At 42.5% G+C, this 21,748-nt stretch overlaps 1 protein-coding gene across 1 annotated transcript in view; it reads left to right on the top strand.

Annotated features, from left to right (window-relative positions):
* LOC144685834 (glutamate receptor ionotropic, delta-2-like) overlaps window positions 1-21,748 on the top strand; it is a 428,425-nt gene that overhangs the window by 31,211 nt on the left and 375,466 nt on the right. Inside the window, exon 2 of the mRNA XM_078550780.1 lies at window positions 4,538-4,693. Within this exon, the coding sequence (XP_078406906.1) occupies window positions 4,538-4,693 (156 nt within the window). The remainder of the gene's footprint in view (window positions 1-4,537; window positions 4,694-21,748) is intronic.

The following is a 21,748-nucleotide window of genomic DNA, read 5'->3' as shown; positions in this document are numbered from 1 at the left end:
GACGCGTGCGCGACATCATCGCACATCGTTTTATGTTCCGGCGTTTCAGGCGCGCGCACGCATGCTAAATGTAAAATTATGCCCTGGAAGAACACTATGCCCTGTCCTGAAAACTTAAGGAAAAAAACCCTTAGACCAATATCACCAAGATATGACTGAAACAAGTTACAAGGTACCGGCAAAAAAACACCAAGTTTCCACCCCAAACCTTTGCAAAACCCTCAGACCAATATCACTACGATTTTGCTGAAAGTTACAATCCCCAACATGGCGGGCCTGTCCGGTGTTGACTGTAAGCCTGAGTCAAGGCGACCAGACTATACCACCTTCCAACTACAGCCCAGATGCTCAGATGTGTTCTGCCTTTTATAATAATTTAACTCAGACATGTCCAATCATATTTCCTGTTGTTCCAATGTTCGTTTAGTTGATTTCCATGCGAAGTCCAGACAAATGTCATCAGCTCCTAGTTGAAAAAGTACAGGGTTTTCCATGGAAGATGTATGCAGATGAATATTATTAGTTCTCATTGAGCAATTCTCCTGCTGTTTGAGGTGGCACAGTGACAGCACTTGGCTCCAAAGTTAATGAGGGTTTGAATGGCCCAATTCCAGTACTATTGTCTGTGGTGGTTGAATAATTCCTTGAGTGTATGTATTGATGATAGGTCCTTTGTGCCATTGTATTGGATAATCAGACTTCTTGATCATGTTATTTAATATCCAAACCCTTTTGATGAGTCACTGTGTTTTCACTTAAATGTCTAAATCAACCCCTTGCTGCCCAGCCCGGTCCTGCTGACTGCAGCTTATCCTTTTGAAATTTATAGTTCCAATCATAAGGCCAAAACATGTCCATGGGTTTTAAATTATGGTACATAAATTTCCCAGTTGGAGGAGATTTCAATCTTACACCTCACACTGTAACCTAAACAATTAAAACTGGGGTGCAATTTGATATATGGGGTAATATTAGATAAGATGCAGACTTGGCCTAAGTATTACTAAATTTAATGTTAAAGAACAGTAATCCATACCAAAACAAAATAGCAGACAAATATCACCTTATGGTCAACCAATCTTAATAATTTTAAGTGTTATGACTATTGTTTTTTTAATTCGTTCATGGGATTGGGGGGGTATTGGCCAGACCAGCATTTATTGCCCATCCCTTATGGCCCTAGAATGGAGGTGGCTTGCTAGGCCGTTTCAGAGGTTGTTTAAGAGTCAACCACATTGCTGTGGTTCTGGAGTCACATGGAGGCCAGACCAGGTAAAGACAATAGATATCCTTCCCTAAAGTGCATTAGTGAACCAGTTGGGTTTTTACAACAATAACAATGGTTTCATAGTCATCATTAGATTTTTAATTCCAGATTGAATTCAACTTTCACCATCTGCTGTGGTGGGATTTGCATCCAGGTCCCCAGAGCATTACCCTGGGTCCCTGGATTACTAGTCCAGTGACAATACCACTACACCGCTGCCTCCGTGCTGTGTTCTACAGATGTACGTAGTAGCTTTCAGATGGCTGATTGGTAAAGTGAGACAGCTACCAACCCATGCCAAGGATGAAAAAAGCCACATTGAGGCCTGAATCTCATTTAAGTAAAACAGTATCTATCTTCCTGCAACTGGCATCTCATGGTAGCTTGCTGGAGTCAGACCAGTATGATATCAGGGCTACCTTGTTGGCAACAAGGCAAGTCTTGGCCAGGATGAGATGGGTGTTGATGCACAATGAGACTTGTCTGAGAGCCCAGAATTTAATTAGTTTGTCGAAACGGCAGCACACATGGGAAACCATTGCATTATAGTTTTCCTCTTGGATCTATTTTGCCAATGGTTCAGTGTTTATTTACACAAGATAAAGAGGTGTCTGGTGCTTAAAGTTTCTTCTATTGATGCTTTAGAGGTCTGGCTGATTGGCACTTTTATAGGGTTGTAGCAAAAGGAGTTTTTTGAGAAAGTTATGAATGGCTGTTCCTTAAGCTATTCCATATATGTATTACTGTAGGGTTCATTGGTTCTGTACAGAGTGTATATTGGGTGAATGGGAGTGCTATAGGTTTGCATGGAGAGTATGAGAGACCATTGGGGATGGGTGGGGGGCATGATTTGGCATATAGGGTTATAAGGGGCCATGGGGGTGAATGGGGAAGTCGTGAGTTAGCAGGAGCTGGCACTAAGTTGGCATAGGGGCTATAAGGGGCAACAGGCTGGGTGAAGGTGCATGGGTTTATATGCAGAGTATGAGGGCCTATTGGGGTTGGGTAAGGGGCATGAGTTAGTATGGATGGGGCATTGGGAGTTGGTGAGGGGGTGTGAGGGCAAGAGGGCCTAATATTACACAATCTAACTAGGACAAAGTCCCAGAGGAACAAGGCAGGCCTTTAACCCAGATGGGCTTGGCACTTGACAGCACCTGTGGCTGCCTCTGAACTTCTTTGCTGGGGACGGTGGGCCCAACTCCAGCATACATCCCACCCACTCCCTCGCCAGGAATGAAAATCACGTCTTTCATAAGGCACTTTTCCCTGAAGTGGGCACGCCAAGCTGGGGAATTTCCTGATTCGTGTTACCCACCTCTTGGCTGGATTTTCATGTTAGAGGACCTTTTTGTCAGTAATTAAAACATGGTTAGCAGGGCACTTGGAGGGGAATGGACAAGCCTTAACTTCTCCTCGTGATTTTAGGGCATATATGTACTTCAGGCAAGTATAGTAACTTCACACCGTTCATTTTTTTGAATGGGGAGCCAGATAACACGATGCTGTTTTCAAAACTATTTGGGAAGAACAGAGCATTTTGGGCAGCGCCTTCCAGATTTCCACACTTAACTATGCATGTGTGGTCACCAGAACTCACTGTCCAATTTCTACATAAATAGTGGCAAGTGTTGTCACCCTCACTAAGATAAAAGCAAAAAACTGCGGATGCTGGAAATCCAAAACAAAAACAAAAATACCTGGAAAAACTCAGCAGGTCTGACAGCATCTGCGGAGAGGAATACAGTTAACGTTTCAAGTCCGTATACGGACAGATGCTGTCAGACCTGCTGAGTTTTTCCAGGTGTTTTTATTTTTGTTTTTGTTTTGTCACCCTCACTGCTGTTCCTAGAGCAAAATCTGGCCCATGAGCTTGTTTGAAAGTTATACAGTCTAAAAGTACATTTGGTGTAGTATGATCAATACTTCAAAACACTTTTTCTGGTGGATAATACATGTGTCCCTGGTTAACTACAGATAGAACATCCTACCTGGGGGATTTTGGCATTGATGGCTTCTAACTGGTCTGGATTAGAAACAAAGACGTACTGAGAAAGGATGAACACCTAGTGAAAGAAAGAAATTTAAGTCATGTTAACTACAAAATGGAAATTCAAATTTGCATTCTGGTGCCAAAAATTTGAAGTCTTAAACCTTTGCACACTTCTGATATGTCTTGATTAAAACAGTAGGCATGCAATTGTATTGTTTACATCATTATTGTTGAATGCCTCGTTAAAAATATTGACTTCAGAAATAATTCCTTCGAATTAATTAATGCAACAGAAAGGAATATAGTCAATGTGACTTCAATGCAAATCATTTTATTATTGTATAGCAATGGAAATCGGACACCATGAGCTGGATTTTAGAGGGGGAAGGGGGGGCAGAATGCTCAGTTCCCCTACCCCCAGAAGGAAAGCCAACCGGCAGTTAACAGACCTGGAAGAAGCCTGGCCCGCAGCCTTAACACGTTGCCAGCAGACTAAACAAGCTCGCAGTGGGACTTCTAACCCTCAGTGGACAGGATGTCCTACCCTTGAGATCTGATTGGCCGGCAGCTCTAGCAATCTCAGCAGTGCCAGAACACAGTAGTGGGCACTGCCAGAACTGCGAGGAGGAGCAGGAAGAAGAGCAATGGTTGCCATAGTACCAGATTTTTAATGCAGGAATGGATCTGGGAGCCCCGGGAGGGGCAAGAGATGGGTGGTGGAGGGCAGGTAATGAGGAATGAAGTGGGGGGCTGGGGTCTCATCTTGTGGGGAGGGAGGGGGGGTTGGGGGGAGTGCCCTGTGCGCATGGAGCCAGTGCCCCAAATGATGTGTCCCCCTTCCTAATTTTTACAACTTAACCTCAGAACACAGTCTGCCCACGCCAACCATGTTATGTTGTGGACAGGGTAATATCCTGATCAATTGACTTGATATCAAGCTCAGTATGGTGGGCAGGCTGCTGATGTTGGCGCCTTCCCACTTACCATATAATGGGGGCAACCTGGGGGTAGTTGGGAAGGTGGTGGGCTGGGTAGCTCTAGTATTATGTGCCACCCCCACTGTCTGGGAAAAACACACCGTGTTTTGGGGTGGGTGGAGGGCAGGGCAGAAAATCCTGCCCTATGTTTAAAGATTAGTAGTGCAGTTTATTTTTAACATTTTTCTAATGCATGGAACTGATGTAGAGTTCAGCTACTTGAAACATTTGCCAATTACAGCTCATTGTCTAAGCAGTCTCCAGTAAATGGGCTTATGTCAATATGTTTTCCTTTTTCAGGTGCAATTTTTGAGGAGACTGCCAGAAAGGATGACAAAATGTTTCGATTAGCTGTGGCTGAAATGAACATGAATGAAGAAATATTGCAAAATGAAAAGATAACATTCTCTGTCAGATTTGTTGATTCCAACAATCCATTTCAAGCTGTTCAAGAGGGTAAGGCACCAGTTTTTCAACTATTTATCTCATTAACCTTTGGCTTGGGGAGATTGTTGCATTTTTTGTCATCTTCATTATTGTATGTATTTTAAGATTTCCTATCTTGCGGGTCTCATTTTTGATTATGGAAATCCTATTCTAATAAGGCTAAAAGGTTAATTTTATGCTGGAAATGTATTAGTTTTGACACTATCATTAGGACATTGAATACTGATTTTCATAGTTCGAACAGTTTAAAATTTCTAGATTTGTGATTCAGTGGTAGGTCTTTTTTAAATTGAATCAATAGAGCTTTGAAAGAACACAAAATGAAATAAGCAATTAATGACTAGAAATAACCTCGAAGCAATGTCTAGTCTTCCAAACCTTAGTTAAAAGTAAGTTTTGTTTATCACTGCTGTATGCTTCCTATTTTGATTTATTCACTACTGTCGTGAAGAGTAGACATGGTTAATTGTATGTAATGGTAGTTGGCACATGGCTACGATGAAACTCTGTAGAATCTTTTGACACAGTTGATTACACCATCCTTTTCCAATACCCGCCCTCCGTTGTCTATTGATTGGGAGTGTCCTTGCCTGTTTGCACTCTTAACCTGTTCAGACATAGCAAGAGAAGTTCCTGCAATGGCTCTCCTTTCTGTCCTTACACTGTTACCTCTCGAGTTTCCCAAGAGTCTATCCTTCAACCTTTCCTATTTCTCATCTGTATGTCCTCCTTGTCAACATCATCTGAAGATGTGATATCAGATTTCACATACATTGACAACCTCTGCTCTACCTCATCACAACATCTCTTGACCCCTCCACCAAATCTCTTGTTAGGCTGCTTGTTCAAAGTCTAGCCCTTGCCTCAATTTCATCCATTTGGTGATTGGGAAGATGGAAACTCTCGATGGGACTTTCCGGACCCGCCCGCCACTGTGATCTTCCGGTCCCGCCACAAGTCAATGGACTTCTGGCTGGGGCGCTGCCTTGCGGGTCCCACCTACAACAGGTTGTGAATTGCAACCCCTGCGCCCAAAAATGCATACGGACCAATTTTTCTTCTAGATATTTTTGAAGAATAAACCTATCTAAAGCTTTAAAATGGACTGTTTGCTAAAGCCATACAAATAAAAAAAAAAAAGTGACAATTATAATGTACTTCAACACCATTATGCAGAGGAGAGGTTCTGTAATTTGGAATATTTGTTTTTAAGCAATGCAAGAAACAAGGTCTTGTGGTGCAGTGGGTAGCGTTCCTGCTTCTGGGCCAGAAGTTCCAGGTTCAAGTCCCACTCCAGAAGCCAAGGAAGATGTGTTCATAACGTGGCCGAACAGTTTGAGTATCAATCTACAAATCCTTCCAGCATATACCAATGGCGGGCATTAAGAGCAGGAGAGATTTATGGTCAGCCATGTGATGGAAAGAACTGCCCATAGCTCCAGTCTTCAACATGCATGTAAAAGTGCTACTTGGATTCCCTGGGGGGCTGGTTGGCTCAGTTGGCTGGATGGCCAAATTGGTGCCAACAACATGGGGTTTGATCCCTGTTACAACATGGGGTTTGATCCCTGTTACAACATGGGGTTTGATCCCTGTTACAACATGGGGTTTGATCCCTGTTACAACATGGGGTTTGATCCCTGTTACAACATGGGGTTTGATCCCTGTTACAACATGGGGTTTGATCCCTGTTACAACATGGGGTTTGATCCCTGTTACAACATGGGGTTTGATCCCTGTTACAACATGGGGTTTGATCCCTGTTACAACATGGGGTTTGATCCCTGTTACAACATGGGGTTTGATCCCTGTTACAACATGGGGTTTGATCCCTGTTACAACATGGGGTTTGATCCCTGTTCCAGCTGGGGTGGATTTGGGACCTGCCTCTTTGCTCTACCTCTGGCAGAGGTTGTGAATCTGGGTTGAACCTGCCTTTGGACAAAGAATTTGCAAAGAAGAAGAAGCTGTTCAATTGAGTATTTGTTTTGTTTTATCCCTTTACTTTCACCGAGAGTAAACAGTTCTTTAATCAGGATTATTTCTAAATAACTTTAAATTAAGTCCAAATCCTTGTATTCTGCATTCATTGTTTTCTTAATGTTTTTGGTCAGTGAAGGGAAATTGAACACCTCTTTTTGTTCACCAAGCTTCATTATCACTATCGGACAGTTGCTCATTAGAGCTGGGTAAACCTCCTCTGAAATTGCTTAAACAGCACGCCTTAACCTCAGGAGAATATCCATTGCTATGTCATAGTGATATTCCTATTTATCACTCTAACTAAGCATTTGTTATTTTTTCTAAACGAAAGTACAACTTAGTGCTAAATAATGAATCTTTTTATGCTGCAGACAAAGGTTATTCCTAATATGAACTCGGTCACTGCGCTTTATACGCTTATTTAGGGCTTTAAGAGTTTGTCATAAACAATAAAGCCACATTGGCAGCCTAGACAAAAATCCAGCCTAATAACTTAGCATTGTTCAGCAAATGTTTAATAGTGCATGTATTTTGCTTAATACTCTAATTTTTTGAACATGAAGCAATAGAAGCATTTAAAAAGTTTCCATAATTTCACATCAATATTAGGCTGTCATTTTTACAACATAATGCAAATAAGATTTTGATAGTTGAGAAATAATTGTTCCTTTTCAAAATGTCAGAATGTTGCCCAGGTATGTCCTGGCCACAAAAAGCAGGCCAAACCCAATCCAACAAATTAGCACCTCATCAGTCTCTCGATCGTCAGCGAAGCGATGGAAGATGTCATTCACAAGTAGCACTTACTCACCAATACTCTATTCATCAATCAGTTTGGCTCCACAGAACCAGTGGACTTGACACCTCCTTACTGCCTTTGGCCAAAGGAGCTGAATTCCAGAGATGAAGTCTGAGTGACTACCTTTGACATCAAGGCAGTATTTGACCAAGTGTGGTACCGAGCAGCCCTAGTTAAATTGAAGTCACTGAGAATTGGGGGAAAACTCACCACTTGCTGGAGTCATACTGAGCATAGAAGATGATTATGATCGCTGGAGGCCAATCATCTCTGCCCCAGGTCATTGCTACAAGAGTTCCTCAGATTCCTAGGCCCAACCACCTTCAGTTGCTTCATCAATGAGCTTGCCTTCATTAAAGGTGAGGAGTGCTAACTGATGATTGTGCAGTATTCAGCCACATTCATGGCTCCTTACATACTGAAGCAGTCTCTGTCTTCATGCAGCAAGATGCGAACGACATTCAGGCTTGGGCAAGACCTAAACAACGTTGAGTGGCAGCTAACATTCACACTACACAAGTACCTGTCTCCAATAACCATCTCCAACAAGACTGAATCATTTGACTTTCAATGCCATTACCATCACTGAATTTTTTTGAAAAACAAAGCATTCTTTCATGGGATGTGGTGACACTGACAAGGCCAGCATTTTTTGCCCATTACTAATTGCTCTTAAACTGAGGCTTGTTCAGCTATTTCAGAGGGCAGTTAAGTGTCAACCCCATTGCTATGGGTCTGGAGTCACATGTAAGCCAGATCAGGTAAGGATGGCAGATTTCCCCCTCTTAAAGGGCATTAGTGAGCTAGTTGGGTTTCTACTTTCTCCATTACTGAGACTAGCTTTCAATTTCATTAATTGAATTTAAATTCCAACAACTGCCATGCGGGATTTGAACCCATGTCCAGAGCATTAGTCTGGGCCTCTGGATTACTAGCCCAGTGACATTGACACCATCTTATCTCCCCTTAAATCCCACTGCGTCTCCTGATGTCAACAACCTTGGGAACACCATTGACCAGAAATTTAACTTGACCAGTTACATACATACTTTTACAAGAACAGGTCAGAGGCGCTGGGTATTCTGCAGCAATTAACTCACCTTCTGACACCCCAAAGCCTCTCCACTATCTACGAGGCACAAAGTAGGAGTGTGTTGGAATTCTGTCCACTTGCCTGGATGAGTGCAGCTCCAGCAACATTCGAAGCTTGACACCTTCCAGGACAAAACATTCCATTTGACTGGGCCCCTATTCATTACCTTTAACATTCACACTCTCCATCACCGGTGCACTGTAGCTCAAAGTGCACCATCTAAAAGAGGCAGTGCAGCAACTCGCCAAGGCTTCTTCACAGCACCTTCTAAACCTGTAACCTTTACCACCTAAAACAACAAGGACGGCATGGGGAATGGGGACACCAAGATTTTCAAGTTCTCTTTCAAGTTGCACAGCATCCTGGCTTAGAAGTATATTGCTGTAGATTCGTTGACACTGGGTCAAAATCCCCGAACCTTGCCCTAATAACACTGTGGTAAACCTACACCGCACAGACTACAGTGGTTTACGAAGGTTTCTCACCAGCACCTTCTCAATGGCAAACATGGATGGGCAATAAATGCTGGCCTTGCCGGCAATGCCCACATCCCATGAACGAATATTTTCAAAAGTCGTTCCGCTGAATTATATAACCTGTTTATCCCTGTATCAGGCCTCATCTTTCTCAAACTAAAACCTGTCTCTTTTACTTTCTACTCTATGATTGTGGCTCAAGTTTCATAATTTTTTTTTTGGAGAGATGTAGGATACAAATATGTCCACTGTCAATCCTATTAACTATACACAAGGCTAGACTTCTATACTGGCAAACCTACTGATGATATATAAATAAAAGGATTCATAGAAAACATTATAATTCATTTGGCAATTAGTTATTTATAGAACTAAATTACTTTTTTAAAGAAAATGTTGTCTGTCCAGCACCTTTTAGCAAACATTTGGAAAAATTAGTCTTTGGTGCTAAGATACAACAGATGCTTCTGGAATTCCACACATCCAAACGTATAATGGCATTTGAACTAAGTCAAGGCAGGGTTTTGGTGTAGTGGTTATGTTACTGGAATAGCAATCCAGAGGCCTGCACTAATGATCTAGAGAGGTAACTTCATAATCCCACCACAGCAACTGTGGAATTTAAAGTCAATAAATCTGGATTAAAAACCAAGTATCAGTAATAGTTAGCATGAAACTACCAGATGGGTGTGAAACAAGGTAGTTCTCTAATGTCCATTTGGGGAAGGCAGTCTGCTGCCTTTACTTATAGGCTGGCCTATATGTGATCCAGAACCACAGCAATATTGTTGAATTGTAACTGCCCTTAAAGTTGTATAATGGATGGGCAATAAATTCAGACCTTGCCAGTGACGCCTACATCCTGTGAATGAATAAAAGTCCTGACTGTTGTGTAGCTCATTTACAGTTCTATAAATATTGATCCAGCTTCTAAAGTCGTAAATTAACCCTGAATTAACCACCTTCTTTGCAGGCTGGTTACACTTAACAACTATGTGGGAGGTAGGAACCTTTTTCCAATTTCAATCTTACTTGCATTCTTGTACAGATATATTTCCAGGCAACTATTGCAATCCTATGCAATAACTGTGTTGGAAGCACTCCTTGGTGATGGAACCTCTGATAACTGAACCTTTTATTTCTCTTTTTTTTTGTTAATTACTGTTACCCCTGCCATTGTCTTTGAAGTAGCGAAACATGTCGTCTTTTCTCCATTTTGCTTCCGGCCACTGTATCACTGCTGCTGGATGCAGCTTTCTCTTGAGCTCTGGCTTGCATTTAAAGGTCTGTATCATATCTCCCCATAGTGTAATTTTCTGTTTCAGTAGTTTTTATTTAGTAAAAACCCAAAGCCAGTAAAAATGCTTGTTTCGGATTTCTGTTTCCTGCCTCCATTCCATCTGAGGCGAATGCACTACAGCTATGTGTAATCTCCATGTGATTTTGATGATGCAAGCCTGGGAAATAAAATCATAGCCCAGTATAGTTTACAGTGTTCTCAGATTTTGACAATATAAGGTTTAGCTTGTCTGGTTTCCCGGCTGACCATGCATTAACTATTTTTCAAACGGGGAAAGTGACTGGCATAAAAAAAGCCCACTTCGAGCTGATTTAATTTTCCAGGGTTGTAATTCCTGGCACCTAGAGATTCAGTCTGAAACAAGTAGGAACCTCATGAATATATTCAAACTGTGTTCAAGTGAAACAATTACCAGTTGCCAATTTTGCCACTTGACTATCACCACTTTAAGCTCCTGCCTGCCAACCATGGGTGGTAAAAAGCCTGAAGCAACCATTTCAAACATTATTTAGAGATCCTCCACTTTCTCAGGTACAGTTACATAGAGTTTCTGGAGACGTTTTTGTGCCGTTGTTTGTTTTTTTTTTGACTTTCTGACAGGCTGAACCAAACTGTTTGCAATTTTAGCATCCTGTTCATCTGAGCTTCTGGCCCCATGTGATTTTCATTTAAAAGTTGCTTCCGTACACCTTTAATAATCACTTATCCCCGCTTCTATCTCAGCCCATCTGTTATGGATACCTTCATCTATGCCTGGTCTATTCCAGTGCTTTCTTGGCTAGCTTTCCATCCTCCACCCACTAGAAACATCACTCATCCAAAATTCTATTGTTCATATCCTACTCACTCACAAAGCTTCAGAATTGTATCCAAATCTTGCTCTGCAACCTGCTTTTGTAATTTGAGATTCCCTGTGTCTGTTTGTCAGTGTATTGTGGCAGCCTTCTGAACTCAACATTAAGTTCAAAAATTTTAGATCATAACCTCTGCCCCCATTTTGTTTTGTTTTTCTTTGCTCGTTTGTTTTCTCATTCCTCTCTTGTTTCCTTCATTTTGTGTTCAAATGGGATTCGGACATTCACACCTCTTCTAGACACACCTTTTGTATCTTGTCCCATTACCACTCCCTTTGACTTTGTACCATGAAACCTTTCGTTATTTAGCCTTTCCTGCTGTCCACCCCATCACGGACATTCCCTTTTGTTATTCTTTGCGCCCTTGGCTGGGATTTTCCGGTCCCGCCGTGGGGGGTACTCACCACGGGGGTTGCGGCGACCCAGCCAAAAGTCCATTGACTTTGGCAGGACCGGACAATTCTAGTAGCAGGCAGGGCCAGAAAATCCCACCCCTTGCCTTTTACTTGCTCAAAATCTATTAGGCTTCTAACTGTTCCTAGTTTTGATGAAAGATCCCAAACCTGAAACGTTAATTCTATGTCTTTCTCCATAGGTAAGGCCGTTTCTGCTCACTTCCTTGTTTCAACACTCCCCACATCTCCTTTCCCCCTGCTAACTGCACGTCCTTCAGTGCCCACCTCCAGAAAATGTTCTCAATGTTCATTTGTTCAGAAACACAAATACTTACCTTTAATTTAAAGTCAGAGGTTTCAGGCCTCCTGTGCATGTGCTGGCCGGGAAATTTCCACACGTGCGCAGTTCGTGTTTTTTACATTCTTCAGTCTGCAAACTGGCCCTGCGTACATGCACAGAAGGAAAGGAAGCAAAGAGGTGAAACGGTGCAAAGCGGCAGATCAGATGACCTGAACCGGAGCACCATTAGAAGGAAGGTGACACAGGGAGGGGAGCAGGGAGAGTTCCCAGGAGAAAGTCCCAAGCAGGGGCAAAGACAGAAATCAGAAACAGGTGCTAGAAGACAGTACCAGGTAAGGGACAAGGACAGAGATGAGAAACAAATCCTGTTAAGTAAAGTTGAAAGGAGCAGAGAAATAAGCTCAGAGTTAAAGAGAGAGCTGTGTGGAGTAGACCTGGAAGAAAGCTGGCTTGAGAGAAGCCCTGAAGATCTGAGAGGGCGGCTGAAGATTGGTGACTCCATTCTGTAAAGGCAAAGGTACCCTTTTGGAGCAGTGATGTTCTGCTTGACACAACCAAAGGTCTGAAATTGGCTTGGAATGTGAAGTTTGAGCGTACGTGGAGAACCCAGGAGAAAGGAGTCTCAGAAGGTGAGATTGAAACCCTTAAGGTGGATTCATGTTGAAGCCATCCGAGTGGGAGTGATGTTTGAAGAGAATTCCCATGCGAGTTCTTGAAATGTGAGGATTGGCAACCTTTGTGGGAAAGCAGAGTTTCAGTGTTTGAGATCAGCTGGCTCAGTGTAACGAGTGTCTGGGTGGGTTATTGAGAAATCCATAGAACCTGCTTTGGTCACACCTGTCACTTACTTTGGAGTGTGGTGTGTCTGTCCGCAGTTCACCAGTTAGTTCACATGTACTGCATATTTACCCTGAATATTAGAGTATAAGGTAGATTTGGTAAATTGTTTTGTCTTTCCCAATTTGTATGTTTCTGTAAAGATGGATCTGGGGTGAAGGAATAGTGAATATTTCAATCATTTTCTTGTCTGTATTGATATATTTCCAACCTTTTTTTTGGTCTGGTGTAATATAGTTCAATTGTTTTCTCTAGTTTTATAAATGCTTTATTACTTGTGTTAAAAGTTCACTAGCAGCCTCCTGTGAATGTGTTCAGTAACTTTCCTCCACGGTTTCTTTAAAACAAAAGATAGGATCTATCAAGCCAGGTTTCAATCTGGGATCTGACTTGTCCAGTAGTAACATCCGCTGGGATCGTAATATTTGTATCAGCACTTTCAAATTGCCAATTAGCTAGCCTTTGGCCCTCCCATTCACAACATTTCTGTAACTACTGATCTGCTCAAACACACCCTCGCTTCTGCCCTTGCCCCTATTAAAAACATTGTGCGCTTTCACCCTGGTTGTTACCCCTGCTACAGCCCTCACCTTTGCTACCTTATAAAAGAAAAAATGATAGGCTTGCATTAGTTGTGTGATTTTCATGAGCTTAAGAGTTCCCAAAGGGTTTTATAGCTAATTAAGTACTTTTGAAATGTAGTCACTGTTATGCAGGAAAAGTGAAGGGATGCAGAATTTAATGTTTATAGTGATGACTGCTATAACCATTCATCACTAGATCCAGCCGAATCATAAAGCATTATCCAGTCCTTCTTGTTTTTTGCAATTCTGTGTTTGAAAATCTCCCACTGGCACATTCCTGAAATAACCCAAATCAAATTCACAAAGTACTTCCTATGTGATTCTGGCCTTGGTAAACTGTCTTCCTGACATGTCTTCAGACTTTGGTAAATTCTGAAACACCTTCCCTCAGTCCGTCAACTGGGAGGGACTGCCCTATCCTGGTTCCATTCTTATCGACCCAGTCACAGCCAGAGAATCGTCTGCAATGGGTTTTCTTCCAGCTCCTTCCGCATTACTTCTGGTGTCCCCAAAGATGTATCCCCAGCCTCTACTATTTCTCATCTATATTCTCCCATGGCGACATCATCTAAAAATAATTTCTAAAGTGTGCTGATGATATTCAACTCTACCTCACTACCATCTCTCAACCTACTCCACTTTGATTTTTCAAACTGATTGATCAAAATCTAGTAAACTTCCCCCCAATTAAATATTTGGAAAACCAAAACCACTGTCTTCAGTCCCAACCACAAACTCTGCAATCTAGCCACCCAATCCATCCCTTTCCCTGGCAACTGACTGAGGCTGAACCAGACTGTTCACAACCATGGTGTCATATTTGACCCTGTGGTGAGTTTCTGCCCACACCCACTCTATCACCAAGACCCCCTTCACAGGCTCCATCTCTGCCTGAGCTTTCATCTGTGCTTTTGTTATCTCTAGACTTAGCTATTAATGATTCCAATGCTTTACAGCTCAGACTTCCAAAGTTCACCCTACATGAACTTAAGCTCCTATCATATTTTGAATCTAGCCACATTGCCTCATCACCCTTTGTGCTCATTGACATACATTCGCTCCCAGTCTGTCAATCCTTCAGTTTAAAATTCTTATTCTTGTTTTCAAATTCTGCCAATGGCCTTGGCTCTTCCAACCTCTCTAATCTCCTCCAGCCTGACAACTTTGAGATCTCTGCACTCATCTAATTCTGGCCTCTTGTGCATTCCCGATTTTAATCACTCAACTAGTGATGGTCATATCTTCACCTGCCTAGACTCTGAAATTCTGTCCCTAAAATCTCTCCTCTCTAGCTCGCTCCTCCTTTAAGACACTCTCAAAACCGAAAGCTCTTTGACCAAACAATCTGGTTAGCTACCCTAATCCCCTTATGTGGCTCTATGTTCACTTTTGTTTGATGGCGCTCCTCTGAAATCCTTAGTGGATTTTACTATGTTAAAGGTGCTACATAAGTGAGAGTATTTTTGTTTATGATTGTCCCTTTATGGTTGTCCCCCATTCCTTATGGCCGTATAGCTCTTTCCTCAGCACCACCCCTGCCAACCTCACACCAGCCTTCTTTGCAATTGGCATTTATCCCTTCTGCTTAGGCTCTATGCTTTATCCTTGCTAAACCTATTCACCTCTCTTCTGTTAAGGTGCTCTTTAAATATCAAAGATTTTTTTAGTCACCTGTCCTGCTATCCCATATGTTAAAAGCGATGTTTGGTTTAAATCTCTTTGTAGCTACTATCATAGGTATTGTACCGTTATGGGGCATTCTACATTGCAGCTGCTTATGAGTTTCGTACATGAGAATTCCACGCTGAGAAACAGAGGAGGAAACAAAAGCAAACAAAGGAGGCTGCTTGCTCAAAGAGATCCTTACCCTTCCATAGGAGTTTATAGGCCCAGAACAACATACCTGTGGTTCTTTTGGGGAGCAGAACATAAGGAGCCCTTACTCCTCTCTAGAGGTTGTGACTCTATTGTGTTGCATTCTGCAGCAAAACCTGCAACCAATTGCCAATTAAACAAAACTGCCTCTTCAGTCAATTTCTCTGCAGCTCTGACTGTGCCTCTCTCTCTCCTTCCAGACAGGATACAAGTAACATCAGTTATTATTCAGTTCACATTTGCATTAAGCTGGTGACTGCTGCCATGCACGTTGGGGGAAACATATTTATCACTTTTCCCATGAATATTTGGAAGAAACTGGATAGGGCTGTGGGATTTGCTCAGTTTGCAGGGTTCCCCCAAGTATTGGATACCATTGACTGCACCACATTACCCTGTGGGGTTCTTCTCCACAATGTAACTGCCTTTTTAAATCACAAGGGTTTCCATTCTCTTAACATGCAACTGGTGTGTGATTACTAGCAATTGATCACATAGGTCTGAACCATTATTCTGGAATATGATTTTATATTGTATCAATTTCCCTTTTCTCTCCAGCGCCCACTCCCCTGCACCCTCCGCCCCCCCCCCCCAGTGTCACCACACCATTCTCACCATCTGAAGAGGCAGTTAAAGGCTGACTGTGGGGATGAAGATGCAGGTCTGCAATTTTGCTTTTATGTCTCCAAATTGGGAGTTCACACGCTCTTTGGTGGAATTCTGCTATAATCAGATCCATGGGGAAGAGGACTGCCTTTCTATTATGAACTTGTTTGAATTGTAGTCCAGGGCTGCTTATGAAAATCTCAAAGGCCCTGTTAGAACCCTGTCTGGCTCTGACAATTTTTTGTAACTCCATGATGTTGCTTCCCCGTTTTGGCAATGGGGGAAAAAAAAAAATCTCCCTTTTAAGCTGCTGCAGACACTTAGAATCTGCAGCAATGTCTGCTTTCACATTTAATCATCTATGGGAAGCACTTCACACAGGCAATTGAGAGATGAAATGATGGGTCTCCTACGACCTTCTCCAGGCAGTCATCACTCTCGCCTTGCCCACATTCTACAGATTTTGAGATGGAAGTTGACCTATCATTAAAATCTTGAAGTGAAGGAAATAAATTGAAAAAGCAAAATACAGCGGATGCTGGAAATCTGAAATAAAAACAGAAAATGATGGAAAAACTCAGCAAGTCTGACAGCATCTGTGGAGAGAGAGAAGCAGAGTTAAAGTTTTGAGTCTGTATGACTCTTCAGAGCTAAAGGGAAGTAGAAATGAGATGGAATTTATACTGTTGGGGGGGCGCGGGGAACAGGTAAAGGAGAATAGAAGGTCAGTGATAGGTGAGGGCTAGGAGAGATTGACAAAGGTGTCATGGACACAAGGCAAAGAGTGTTACTGGTAGTGAAGACTAAAGAAGGTGCTGATAGTGGCATAAAGGTGGGAAAGCAGTGTGTGTTGATGAATATTTTCTTAATCATTTTGAGTTGCCTTGGTTTTTTTTATTATGCAATTTTCAGAAATGACATAATGATTTAAAAAAGCCACTGTTCAAAATTTGTTTGCTCCATTGCATACACATGTGATACTACTTTTTATTTTGTAGGGTTGCTGAGCAATGTTCCAATTTGAGATTTGATAGAACGGAAGTTCAATACCAGTGATTTTTCAACAGCTTTTGGTAGATTCTGTTTCCCAGCATTTTTGAAATGCTTTTTATTGAATTATTTTGTAGTTCATTTTAGAAACTGTAGATATTAGTGCTACTTGCTTCAAAAAAAGATATAATCATAAGATGAAGCTGCTATCTCCCTTTTTAAACATCTAAACCCTTCTGAAACTGTGAACTTCTGGAGGAATGCATTTCTAGATGTGAAGATTCTTTGTTTGCATTTGCTGTATAAATATTTAATTTAAATTATAAGATTATATCTCCTTGTTACAGGTTCCCTATCTACTCTTTATTATTTTAAATATCTCAAATACTCATCTTTATTTCTAGTACTATAACACAATTGTATTCCAGATCTCATCATAACTCTCAATTTCTTCATTTGAATCAACTTATAGTGAATTGTCAGTAGGTTTTCTCCAGTACCAGTATATGTTGCTTAAAGTAGGGTGCCAAAATCTACAAAATGGCCCAGATTTTTCAGTGGTAGGAACAATGAAATTGTTAGCATTTGCCTTCCTTACCCCAATGAAACTGAGGGGAACTTTGGGAGTCTGCATGTATGCTGAACTGGACTATCTCCCAAGTAGCAGATCGGTGGTTGGAATCGATGGCAGCTGCTCCCTGGCACCACACCCATGCAGCCATCGGGATAGCACACCAGGGCTGAGCAATCAGAACAGGAGGCTGAGGGATACATGCATTTTGAAGGGAATCTCCCCCTCATCTAATTCCCCAGCCCCTCAGCCAGATGCACCATCTGCTACAAAAACAAAAATAGCTGGAAAAACTCAGCAGGTCTGACAGCTGTGGAGAGGAACACAGTTAACGTTTCGAGTCCGTATGACTCTTCATCAGAACTAAGAAAATATAGAAATGAGGTGAAATATAAGCTGGTTGAGGGGGGTGGGACAGGTAGATCTGGATAGAGGGTCAGTGATAGATGGAGGCAACGGAGAGATTGCCAAAGATGTCATAAACAAAAGAACAAAGGGGTGGTGATATTAGCTAAGGAATGTGCTAATGGTGACATTAAGGGTTGAAAGCAGGACAAGCAAGTGACAGATAGCCCTAGTGGGAGTGGGGCGGGGGGAAGGGATCGAAATGGGCTAAAAGGTGGAGATAAAACGATAGATCGAAATAAATTTAAAAATAGGTGGGAAAAGAAAAATATATTTTTTAAAATTATAAATTATTGGAAAAAGGAGGATCGGAAAGGGGGTGGGGATGGAGGAGAGAGTTCATGATCTGAAGTTGTTGAACTCAATATTCAGTCCGGAAGGCTGTTAAGTGCCTAGTCGGAAGATGAAGTGCTGTTCCTCCAGTTTGCGTTGAGCTTCACTGGAACATTGCAGCAGGCCAAGGATGGACATGTGGGCATGAGAGCAGGGTGGTGTGTTGAAATGGCAAGTGACAGAGGTCAGGATCATGCTTGTGAACAGACCAAAGGTGTTCTGCAAAGCGGTCACCCATTCTGCATTTGGTCTCTCCAATGTAGAGGAAACCGCATTGGGAGCAGTGAATGCATAGACTAAATTGAAGGGAGTACAAGTGAAATGCTGCTTCACTTGAAAGGAGTGTTTGGGCCCTTGGACGGTGAGGAGGGGGGGAAGTAAAGGGGCAGGTGTTGCATCTTCTGTTGTTGCATGGGAAGGTGCCGTTGGAGGGGTTGAGGTGTAGGAGGTGATGGAGGAGTGGACCAGGGTGTCCCAGAGGGAACAATCCCTGCGGAAATCTGCCGGTGGGGGGTGAAGTAAGATGTGTTTGGTGGTGGCATCATGCTGGAGTAGGCGAAAATAGCACATCTTCCCTTCCCCCCTCGGCGGCTTTCCGCAGGTCCCTTTACAGCCTTCCGGACTTAACATTGAGTTTAACAACTTCAGATCATGAACTCTCTCTTCCATCCCCGCCCCCTTTCCGATCCCCTTTTTTTCCAATAATTTATAATTTAAAAAATATTTTCTTTTCCCACCTATTTTTAAATTTATTTTGATCTATCGTTTTAACTCCACCTTTTAGCCCATTTCGATCCGTTCCCCACCCCACCCCTACTAGGGCTATCTGTCACTTGCTTGTCCTGCTTTCTATCCTTAATGTCACCATTAGCACATTCCTTAACTAATATCACCACCGTCAACACCCCTTTGTCCTTTTGTCTACGACATCTTTCGCAATCTCTTCTTTGCCTCCATCTATCACTGGCCCTCTATCCAGCTCTACCTGTCCCACCCCATTCAACCAGCTTATATTTCACCTAATTTATATATTTCCTTAGTTCTGATGAAGAGTCGTACGGACTCGAAACGTTAACTGTATTCCTCTCTGCAGATGCTGTCAGACCTGCTGAGTTTTTCCAGCTATTTTTGTTTTTGTCGCAGATTTCCAGCGTCCGCAGTATTTTGCATTTATCTTAATGCTCCATCTGCTAGCTGGGTCCAAACAAGGACAACTGCCCCTGCAGAGATGCAGGTATTGCAGTCACAGGGGGAGGGCTCCAGCGGGTCCCTGAACTACGAGGCCAATTGCTACAATCCTCACAGCCATTAACCAGGGAAGTGAGCAGCCTGCTTCCGCCTTCTCTGACACAACAAGGGGAGCACTAAGTCAGAGTGACGGAGAGGGGAAGACACTGCATCAGCTATAACATTAGATGGATCAAAGTTGTGTTTAAATAAGTTACGTTATTGTCGAACAAGATAACAGACATTTATAGAATTTATAGAAATCTGTGCAAAATGCTAAATGTTTACAATATATTTGATGATACGAATTGGCTACAAACAGGACATACATAGGCTAGCAGAATAGCAGATAAGTAGCAGTTGGAATTTAACAGAGAGAAATGTGAGTTAATGCATTTTAGCAGTATAGACTTAATGGTACAATTCTAAAGAGTATGCAGGAACAGTGGAACCTGAGGGTGCATGTGCATTGATTTTTAAAGGTGGCAGGGCATACTGAGAGACTAGTTAGCAATGCATATGGGATCTTGGGCAGGATCATTAGCGGCATTGAGCACAGAAGCAGAGAAGTTATGCTGAACCTTTATAAAGCTCTAATTAGGCCCCGACTAGATTATTGCATCCAGTTCTGGTCACCACACTTTAGGAAGGATGTGAGTGCCCTTGAGGGGGTGCAGAGGAGATTTACCAGAATGGTTCCAAGGATGAGGGCTTTTAGCTACAAGGTTAGGCTGGAGAAGCTGGGGTTGTTCTCCTTGGGGGAAAAGGAGATTGAGGGGAGATTTGATGGAGATGTGCAAGATTATGACAGGCTTGGATAAGGTAGACAAGAAAAACCCTTCCCATTAGCTAATTGTACAAGGACTAGGAGACACAGATTTAAGATTTTGGACAAGAAATGTAGGGGAATGTGAGGAAGAACTTTTTTAACGCAGTGAGTGACAATGCCTGAAACTTGCTGCCCATGGGGGTGGTTGAAGTTGAAACAATTAATTGAAACAGAAATTGGATGGGCACTTGAAGGAAATAAACTTGCAGGACTTTAGGGGCCAAATGGTGGAATGGGACTGACTGGGTTGCTCTGCAAGGAGCTAGTATGGGCTCGATGGGCCGAATGCCCTCCTTTTGTGCCGTAAATGACTCTTTGACTCTATCTACAGAATATTAGACTTTCCATGCAGTCAAAAGTCCTTCAATGCCTCACCCGCCACCTGAGCACTACATCCAGTTGGCTTTCATCAATCTTTATATGTGTTTGCTCACAGAGATGCTTCAAATGCCCTTCCCTTGGTGTCTCAAACATCTTCCTCTGACTTCCAGGTCAGCCTTTGCACTCATGGAAGGTTCCCATCATGTAAAGTGCCATGATACCAGACGTCTCTGATAATGATGGCATCCAGGTTACTCCTGCCTTTGACCGTGTACACGTGGCGGCCAAGGCATTTCAGGCTGCTGCTGCTGATGCACCTGTGCCTTTATGTATTGAAGGTGGCCTGGTGCTGCACCCATGTCAAAATGAAGAGTTATAAAGAGGGGAGCTGACTGCTGAAGACTGAGGTGGCAGTGGAGATCTGTTTATGACAAGTCTACAGCTATGCTGGGTGTGACTTGTGGAGAGACTCCTCCATGCACACTCCCCCCACCCCTGCCTGGCAGGGAATCCCTTGGCTGGCAGGCAGGCATTGCAGTTTTAAAAGTTGAGAAAAACGCTGGAAGAAACTTGCTCCACTCCAATGCCTGGTAAAAATATCACACCCCAAATGAAGAGTTGTGTTTTTTTTTTAAAAGGTTCTAAAAACCCACACCACACAAAAATAGTGTGCACGAGGAAATACAATTTTCCTGTGGTGCTCGCAATGGGCACGCCAACCTCAGAAGAGCTGCATTTTATACCCAAAGCCTCCCAGACCCATGAAGATGGTGTGGGCTCAGGAAGGCGGAGGAAAATTGTATTTGCAGCAAAACAAAACTGAGTTCAGTGTTTTGTGATCTGATTCACAGCTCCAGTGGGAGATGAAAGCCTGGCCCCAGTTGTTCCTTACTGGGTTTGTTATGGTTTGCTTGAAGAAACTACACTGAATAAATTCAATATATCTATTCCATTCTCTGCTTGTGCTGCTATTTTCGTTCCAATTTATATGCAACTTAAAACCTCCCACAAATAAAGCACTCTCGTGCAAAATTTCCTAGTTTAGCATTAAGTGCCTTTTGTACACTTGCCAAGCTCAATTGCAGCAGATGGAGTGAGTTTTACTGTACCACAGAAAAGGGGAAATGGGAAATTGTGTCCAAAATATACTTGAAGGTGAATTGGCTTAGAACAAAGGTTGATTTCTTTTTTAGGTCCAGATTGGAGTGGGCATGAAGGCCCAACACCATCCCACTCTTGATCCATTTTCTGAGATGAGGTGGGGACAGCATCTAGTCAATTTAGC

This window comes from Cetorhinus maximus, chromosome 10, assembly GCF_964194155.1.
Source record: "Cetorhinus maximus chromosome 10, sCetMax3.hap1.1, whole genome shotgun sequence".
NCBI classification, from domain to species: Eukaryota; Metazoa; Chordata; class Chondrichthyes; order Lamniformes; family Cetorhinidae; genus Cetorhinus; species Cetorhinus maximus.
The sequence above is the reverse complement of the archived record's forward strand: the minus strand, read 5'-3'. Positions and strand labels throughout refer to the sequence as shown.